Source organism: Morone saxatilis, unplaced genomic scaffold (genome assembly GCF_004916995.1).
Source record: "Morone saxatilis isolate NCDOM2014 unplaced genomic scaffold, NCSU_SB_2.0 Contig7, whole genome shotgun sequence".
NCBI lineage: Eukaryota > Metazoa > Chordata > Actinopteri > Moronidae > Morone > Morone saxatilis.
The window spans coordinates 9,628,911-9,638,193 of NW_023340246.1; the positions used below are offsets into that span (position 1 = coordinate 9,628,911).

The 9,283-nt window shown below is 42.6% G+C and overlaps 2 protein-coding genes across 5 annotated transcripts in view; one reads left to right on the plus strand and one right to left on the minus strand.

Annotated features, from left to right (window-relative positions):
- Window positions 1–312, minus strand: part of gpatch2 (G patch domain containing 2) — a 9,435-nt gene extending 9,123 nt beyond the window's left edge. For both annotated transcript variants that reach the window (XM_035678215.1, XM_035678214.1), the window contains exon 1: window positions 112–312. In XM_035678215.1, the coding sequence (XP_035534108.1) occupies window positions 112–161 (50 nt within the window). In that variant the 5' untranslated portion in view covers window positions 162–312. The remainder of the gene's footprint in view (window positions 1–111) is intronic.
- A 959-nt stretch (window positions 313–1,271) lies between these two features.
- Window positions 1,272–9,283, plus strand: part of LOC118340319 (phosphatidate phosphatase LPIN1-like) — a 15,981-nt gene continuing 7,969 nt past the window's right edge. The window contains exons 1-3 of one of the 3 annotated variants that reach the window (XM_035678216.1): window positions 1,272–1,662; window positions 8,181–8,384; window positions 8,536–8,631. In XM_035678216.1, coding sequence (XP_035534109.1) covers window positions 1,588–1,662; window positions 8,181–8,384; window positions 8,536–8,631 — 375 coding nt within the window. In that variant the 5' untranslated portion in view covers window positions 1,272–1,587. Of the gene's footprint in view, window positions 1,663–5,659; window positions 5,880–8,180; window positions 8,385–8,535; window positions 8,632–9,283 lie in introns of those variants that run through there. The other 2 variants (XM_035678217.1, XM_035678218.1) reach the window with 2 other exon arrangements.

A 9,283-nucleotide genomic window follows, 5' to 3' on the forward strand; every position in this document is an offset into this window, starting at 1 on the left:
AGATTAGCTTTGCCGCTGAGCCAGTTAGCACGGTTAGCTTTAGCTCTCTAGCCGCCGGATTCACGAGAGTGGACGTGAACAATATGTTACGTGATTTCAAAGACCACCTACCAGCCGGTTCCCGCTTTGCCGATGGTTTTTAGATTAGCTGCACGGAACATTAAAGCCGCCAAATGCCAGATACCTTTAGCCAGAAACAACGGACAAACATTTACACAGCACAGACACCATCCTGACACAAAAGCTACCGATCCGCTAGCTGGATCAATATGCGACAAGAGGACACCGTGAACGCAGCAGGAGGTGTTGTGCTGCCTTCAGGTGCTGCCGGACATTAACTTTGTGACACGGGAATGCAGCAGTTATAGTTATTAACAGTTAATAATAATGGGTTTTGGTATTTTTTGTGTCTATTTTGGTGGTGGTCGTTATTTAGTCCATATTATACAAATGTTTTCTTCTAGCACTAGACAATAATTCTCTTAAGTCTGTAAGTTGTATTGTGTATTATGTATTCATCACATGAAAAATGGGAAGAATGTGCATCTGGGGTTTTATTTACAAACATACAGTAATTAAAACCCTGACCAAACCTTTTACCGACCTAGTAAAGCTAAACTTAACTTTCTCTTCTTTAATTAACCAACAAAATCTAACCTGACCTTAATCAAAACATGTAAAATACTTAGTACTATACTAAAATAGGTTGTTGTTTTTCCTAGGATATGTGAATAAGAGGATGTATTTTGTTTCTAGACATATTTAGTTATTATTTACTACCGTGTAACAATTCTATACAACCCAAGTACGTATAAGCCTGAGCTTTATTTTGGCAAGTGAAGGCAACTCTGTGCCGTTAATTCTAAGTCTGGATGTGTTTACCCCTTTGGACCACTGGAGTGCAGTGTAGACCTTTATTGAACAAGGTTTCACATTGAGACAGATGTCATGGTTACAAGCAGTCAGCTGGCCTATCACATATATATAAAAGGTTATTAGTTCAAACACATCAGTGACACCAGCGTCATATTAATTACAGTGGTCACTGGAAGAGTCACTGGGCACCAGGGAGACTTGGAGTCCACCCCATGCGACAGGTGCTCTCTTTCCTCTGAATGTCAGTACCACGGTCAACATGGGGTCAACAGCAACAACAGGTGTCACAATCTGTGTGTTAACTAATGAGGAATTTACACATTGAAAAACTGTCAGGCATGCATTAGGAGGGGACGCTCTGTGTCGAGGTAATTTGTCGTCTGACTGCTGTGTGATTGTGTGTGTGTGTGTGAGTGTGAGAGGAAGTCCAGATCAACATTCTGATAAACAATCCTAACAGGTGTCCCCCTCCTCAAATACCAAAGAAGTCAGAGGGTCTGGTGGATGATGACCACTCGGGGACTGTCTCAGGTTACTGATGAGGGGGCCCAGGTAAATTTAGTAAGACGCTGTCCACTGGTACCCTGAAGTCAGACACTTGACATGCTCACAGAGTGAAGACACAATTTCTCGACTGGACCGGACTTGTGGAGTTTCATACATACACACCTGTTTAGACCAGACAGCTGGGATCAAATACATTATGGAATCATGACATCGGCAGAGGATGACGAAGAGTTAAATGAGGCTGTTGAGCAGTATGCCACGGACACCACCTGGAGCTGGGTAAAGTCATTTGTAAATCATCTGCATGTGTGAAAACAAAAGCATGAATTATAGGGTTAAAATAGAGAGTACGTCTTGAACACAATCATTGGATTTAAAGGTGGAGGATTATGCTTTTACATGCAGTTTACAGTATGAACAGAGAGAAATGCATGCAGAAGAAAAACTGTGTGTCTGGATACATGTATGCAGGTATCACAGAGCAGGACTGAAGACAACTTTAAGTCATTCGAAATTATGGTCTGTTTTTATTAAATCTGAACTTAAATTAAATAATTAGAAATAGTATTTTAAAGTAACATGTCCTGTAGTTTTTTCTTGGGACAGCTGAGGCAGTTAGACCAGGGGGTGTCTGTTCCAGTAATCCCCCCCCCCTCCGTAAGACGATCTGCTCCCACTGAAATATGGGAGGGAGGAGAAGAAAAGGGGGCAGGGGGGGACGAGAGGGGACAGGGCTGTGAAGCCAGGTGGAGGGATAGCCTCATGGATCAGATGATCCTCTCACTACCGCTGTGGTTTTATGAGTCTTGGTTATTTGGTAAGAAGAGATTCTACCTGAAAAGTAAAACAACATGTGTCATACAAAATGACAGCTTGCAACACACACTTATTAGGTGACGTAAAGGTCAGGAAAAATCTATGGCAATTGATGTCAGCTACATACAATCTTACATTCATTTTGTAAAATGTTTTAATAAAACAAGGGCCGTCTCCCTGAATGCAACCCATATTGTACATAATGAAACAAAAAGTTCTTAATCATGTGGCCTTTTGCAGAAGTTGTGACCAAAACGCTGGTCATATTTCTTTTTGAAATATCCCCTTTTTAAATGTTGAGAAAATAAAAGTTTTCCATCTCATTTTCTGTTCCCATTAACAGCCATAAGACAACAATGTTTTGCCCAAGAGGGCGTTTAAACCTGTCTCATACACCCATAATCTCACTCATTCAAGACAAAGAGTTTTTCCTTTTAATCAGTGTATCACAGTTTGGCAGTTCCAGCTAATGTTTCAGTCAGGTCTCATGACTCTCAGGCCAGAATAGCCTGAGCCAATCAGAGGCCTTGATATTAAACAAGTGTGTTGAAAAAAGAAAAAGAAAAATCGTTATTATGCAATGAATTTGTTAAAGCACCATGCCCTTGCTGAGTCAACTGGAATGACTTCTCCACATAGTGACTAGTACTTATTGTTTTTCATGGCTTGAGGCAGATTGAGGGGTTACTCATGTTCATTTAGAACTACTGTCAGAGTCCTACCGTTGCACAGTTTAAGTGCATAAAAGGTTTATAGGAGGTGTATAAAAAGTTTGGTGAAAACATTTAACCTGAAAATGTGGGAGGTGTGACACTGAAACACCTAAATCTGGTTTTCTCTCACACAGATTCAAAATAAATCCTTATTTAGGCATTTTTATGAATGTAGAGTAAACAAAAGTATGCCCTACTTCAACCTGATTGGTGGGCAGGAAGCAGTCAGCTCATGGCTACAAATCCATACAGTCAAAGTTGTGATTGGCTGAACTGAGTGTTAACACCAGCCAAGACACTCCTTCAAGCAGAGAGGGTGAATTCTGGGTGCAATGCTAAATAAGGTCAAACTACAGGTAGCAAATTAGGCCCCCTGTAATACAGTGTGAATGCAGGTAAAATAAATCAATAAAAACATTTAAAAATTCAAGCAAATTCATTCAGCTGATAAGTGCGGATGTAGTTTAGTGAAGGGCTTCTCAGTTTTATTTTTAAAAACACTGGTTTAGTGACGCAGTCAGATATCAACTTGTTTGCTGTAGCCTGATCCTGGACACAGCACTGACCATACACGTCAAAATGTCTGGTTTGTGTCCAGAGTACATCGACTGAGTTCAGCTCTTCCTGGCAAAGCAGCTTCTTCATATAAATATGTCTCAGGGCAGCTGCTTGGCTCATATGTCTCTGGAGAATCCAGTGATAGTGACATAAAGACTGATGTGCAGACAACCAGTACATGTAGCAGTGCCACTATGACCACTGCTAATGGTTACATATAATGGTCTGGGTGCATGTCACGCATAGTTATTTCAGGATTGTTACTGTATGTACTTTGTAATTACGGTAGAGACATTTAACGTCACATTTTTGAGTAAACGTGATAGAAAGTAGGGTTGCAGGGTTAACGTCCATATGAGGTGTTAATGCAACAGATGTGATGAATATGCTGAGATGTACATGGTGCATTCAGGGTGTGACGAGTGTAAATTACCACTAGCTCACTTGTGGACGCAGGGGAGGAGAGCTTCCTTACAAATGTGTCTCCATTGCTTATATTCTAGTTATGCAATAAAAACAAAACAACTGTCAGCATGGGGGAGGAATCGCAAGAGCATACTTTTTATATCACAGGACAATGATAGAACATTTTACATAACTTGTTGTGCAGTAACAGGAATAACAATTCCACCAATCAATCCATTCATAAAAGAGCTTAATGTCAGCCGAGGTTGCAGGTTGGTGCAGGGTCAGCAGTTCGACAAAAAAAAGATGGAAGAGGAAACAAACTGTTACGGAAACTAAACATACTGAACCAGTAAGGCTGAAAACCACAAGACAGACACACACAAGTACCAGATGACACAACAGAGCTGACATTGTACTAACATAGTGACATGACACCGCCTGCTACTCAACAAATAATCAACCATTTTTTATCTTGAATTGTTGTAATTTATTTCACAATAATGTAATCTGGCATGACAGTATGAACATTTTAAAAGTACAGTGTGCGCAAGGTAAGAACACACAGGGCTCAGCAGCGTGATGGGAAAAAAACCCCAAACGAAGATACCCATTCTTCCTTTTCTGGTTTAGCCCAGAAAGTTTTACAGTCTGGAAAAACAATTAGTTCCCATGTGCGCGCACACACACACACACACACACAGACACTCTCTCTCTCTCTCTCTCTCTCTCTCATTGAACTGGCTCCTGTTGTTGGAGAGCTGCACGTGAGGCTGTTGTAGCGTGTAGCCCATCAAATATTTGGGCTGGTGCGGGGAGGTCTTCCATGAACAGAAATATATTTTGCTGTCAAATTGCCTGTGTTCCCACTTGAACACACACACACACACACACAGAGACAGGAAGAGACAGAGACAGAGAGAGGGGGGGAGGGAGAGGGAGAGAGGCAATAATGTAACTTTATTCATTCCAATGAAGCAAATTTGATATTAATTTGAGCATGTAAAATCTACACCATCATATTTTAGGTGTATCAAAGCCTGTGTAAGTCGGTGGGTTTGTATTTGTTGCTACTATACGGTCATGAATTAGGTTTTGTTGGTGTTGAGTACTGCACATCGCCCCCACCAGTCACCCACATCCTCTCCAGACACACACAGTTTCACTGGAGGGTCTCAGGTTAAACTGCGAACATCGCATGTGCTACCATACAGGGCTGTGATTGGCTGAAAAGATCACCTCACTGCACCAGACCGACTGGGTGACTTCAAACGCTGACGTAGCCCCGCTGTTTCCCGCCGTCATAGCTGCTGGGTACGGATACCGTTTCCTTCAGTGCTCTTTAAACATGGATGTATAATAATATCTCCTAAAACATCCGACATTAAAGCGTGGCGACCCGCGAGGATGTAGTTTTCACTCGAAAAACATAAAGCCTGTATGGTTCTTAAATGAATTAACCTATTTCTTTAACTTTTAGATAGCCAATGACAAGTACAATGCGACTTAATAAAAGCAGAGTATAATTCGTGGCTCTTTTCACATAAGATAATAATGAATATGAACCATAAACACGGCAAACCTTCGCCAGTTTGACGCCGTCAGTCAACAGTCTGCAACAATGTAATCAAGCAGCAGTAATTTGGTTGCCACTGTGGCAGCTGAAACGATGCGTTTGGCAACTCAACAGCTCGACGCTGATTGGTCCGCAGGCGGGTTTGCGCTGCAGTTGATGTCATCCACTGACAAGGTTCCCCGAGAGACACAGCGCGAGAGAGAGAGAGACAGCCAGACAGACATATATGAATATCGCGTTGACTTAAATAGTCCGTTCCTTGGCGATATAAGTCGATGACAGCAAGTCAGGGCTTTATAAAACACTCAGAAATAACCTCTAAAGGGAAAAGCCGACTCTGTAATGTCTTGTTGTGCCGTCATTCACCGCTAAGGAAACACCAGTCTCCGTGTTTTGGTAAAGGCTGTCAGCATACTCAGCTATAAAAGGTATGAGCCTGTTTTTATCATGTATTTTAAAGCACCTGCCTGTTTAACGATATGTCTGATGGATGCTCTGTTGTTCGTACATATGTACGTATATGTTTTGATAAATAGCGCGTCCTTATAGTTATTAAAGATGTATCGTTCATAAATACCGTTTCCCATAGGCACTCTCGTGTTGTGAGTCAGCTATTTACCTACATCTATTGGATTTTGATTTTGAATTGAATGTGTGGTTTGGGTTTGGGTGTTGGTGTGAGGCACAAGGCATCTTTTTGTGTCATTTTAATTAAACTAGTAATTTATCTTGCTGAGGCTTTTATTTTCTTAACTGATGATTGCAGATTATATTTTGTGAGTAATATAGGACTAATGAGAAAATGAAAGTGTCCATGTATATTCGCAGCACAGCAGAGTGGCTCAGCCAGATTCCAGCATACAAGGAAATCTTAATAACTGCAGCCTGTAAATCCATTAAACTAATGAGCACGGGCTACCACAGTTAAAAACCACCTCAGTCTCAGGGTTTTTAAAATAGGACCTCTCAAAGTGCTGTCAGGGTTTTGAGACACTGTTCCTCTTTCTGTCTAGAACACAAGAACATCTATTTTTGGAGCAGTGTTCACACCAAAAGACCTTTACTTTGAAAATCAGATGTTTGCTCGCAGCTCTGTAACTCAATGCTTCAGTGGAAAAGTCAAATGAATAATTGAGCAGGGTGAAGGTCATCTATAAGAAGTATTTCAAGATGCAGGCATTGTCATGGATCCCCGGATTCATCTGCTGCTCTAAAATTAGGGCTCCTGTTCTATTGTGAGGGGCCTCTTCTCCTGGTCACGTGCTCAAATAGGGACGGGGGTGGGGGGGGGTGTAGATATGTTGGCATTGTTCCAAACTTATCTTCCCTGTTGATGCAATCATTTCAGGGGCCCACCGCCAACTGAGTCAAGGTCAGACCCCTTAGCTGTTATTAGACAGCTGCTGCAAGCTCCAAGGAGTCTTGCCTGAAAGCTGGAAGTGGGATTTATTCCATTTGGCCATTGGTGTTTGTATCATAGAAATCTATATAATCTAGTCATTGTATGGCGTCAGCAGGGATGAGGCTGAAATGATGCTCTTTAAATGGTATCATTTTTTCCCCTTTACCTTGTTGACCTCACCTTATGCTGTTAATGCTCCTCAATCCAAAGGCTACTGGCAGAAACATATGTTTATCTAACTACATATTTGCATTCCTTTGCTGTGGTTTAGTGGGAAAATGTGATTTAACTGAGAGGATACAGACAAAGACAGGTTAACAAGTTAACAATTGCGTCTATGTGCCGACACAAATCCAGTAGTGACGAGTGTTATGTATTTGTTGGCTGTCAGTGAGGTTTTAAATGTGAACATTTAAAGGCTTTGGTCAGTAAACTTTGCTTGTTTCAGAAATAAATGGAAAGAATGTTGTGTATGATCCATAATTATGTCAAGATCGATAGGACTAAATTTTACGACTAAGGGGAAGTGTCTAACATTTAGGAGCATCCATTGGCAGAAACGGAACATAATATTCATAGATGTGTTTTCATCCGTGTGTAAATCACCTGAAAATAAGAGTCGTTGTGTTTCTGTTACCTTAGAATGAGCAGTTTTTATGGTGTTGAAGGAGTAGACGAGGGGGTTGTAATCTGCCACTAAATCCTACACGCTGGACCTTTAAAGCCCCTCACAACATGGCTTCAAACCTTAAGTGTTTCTCCATGACTTCTCTTAAAACTTGGTTGTGACCAAACCACATCCGAGGGCTCTGACATCAGCTTCATTACATGAGTACAGACTGGTCTAAAGTGGTGTGTCCTTTGACCTCTGTTGTCTGGGGTTGCTGGATGGAAAACAGTGGGATAGGATTGCCAGAGTTATCGGGGCGGGGGGAGAAGAGGGTGTTAAGGTCACAGCGGCAGCAGGTTCTTCCTACAGTATGTAGGCCACAGACCGTCCTGGGACAAATTACAAGAGTACTGAACAGGAAACAGCCATGTCCATGTCCTCTTTCTCGGGCCATACCGGTCATAGAGGAGCTCAAAAACAGACTTCAGATCAGAGACCACATTCCCGTGAGGGAGAGTTATACGTCATGAATGCTTTGATTGACAGGCTGCGGAATGGCGCAGCAGATGCCGGTTCATAAACACCTCCTCTTCTGAAGGTTGATGGAGTTCGAGGCATGGTGGGCGATTTAAGTAGACCTTTTCTTTTGGATGTGGTTTCATTTCTCCGTTCCTCTTTCCCGTCTACCTCTGACCCCTTCACTGTCCCCTCCACCAGACCCGTCAGACCATGAACTACGTGGGCCAGTTGGCAGGCCAGGTGTTCGTCCAGGTCAAAGAGCTGTACCGAGGCCTCAACCCCGCTACCCTTTCTGGCTGCATCGACGTCATTGTAGTGAGACAGCCTGATGGATCGCTGCAGTGCTCGCCGTTTCACGTCCGTTTTGGCAAGATGGGTGTCCTGCGGTCCCGAGAGAAAGTGGTGAGGAGATAAAAATGCCTTTGTAGTTAAGGGCAACAGTTTCACAGCGATGGAGTTGTAACCTTTTAAATGTTCGAGGACTGAGGACTAGTCTTGTTTCCATCCATTCCTCCTTTTCCCCCATCGTTTGCCCCTTTCTCCTCTCCTCCAGGTGGACATGGAGATCAATGGAGAGCCAGTGGATCTACATATGAAGCTTGGGGACAACGGAGAAGCTTTCTTTGTGCAAGAAACAGAAAACGATCAGGTATGTGTGACAGTTCAGAGGGCATTTCAGTGTCAGTTAAATGGTTCAAGTACAGACAGATTCAAATGAAAACACACATCAGTCTCCACCCCCCTGACGTCCTGAAACCCAGACACACCCGTGTTTACAATTGAAAGGCATTACCCAAACTTTCTTCCTCCTTACACACAGTCATAGTAGTTTGAACAAGGTCACGCTGTGTGCAGAGTTGGCACAGCGGCCAGGAATTTCTTTCTTTCCTTTTTGGCTGAAAAGCATTCCTCTGTTCATCGGTGAGTCCTGAATGCAGCATTTACCAACTCAGGCTCTGACCTACATTAAATGCTGTGGCCTAATGGCTAAGGATAAACCAGGACTTGAGTTTTTTGGCAAAGATATACGCTTATGGAAATTTAAGTAGGGCACGTGTAAAAATGAATTCTAGGAGAGCTAACTTTCAAAATAAAGTGTGAAGATTTTGAGTTGAGAGCAAAGTCGTATCGTTATAAAACGTTTCTTTGCTATTGTATGCACATGAGGATGTGTGCAGCTTCAAGACATAAACAAGCGGTCAACTACTGCGGCCCCAGCCGGCACCAACAAGGGAAGTGGGTGATTTATTTTCCCCAGAGTGGTGTCAGATTCCCAGGCCTGGAAGAGTGAGGGGGGGGGG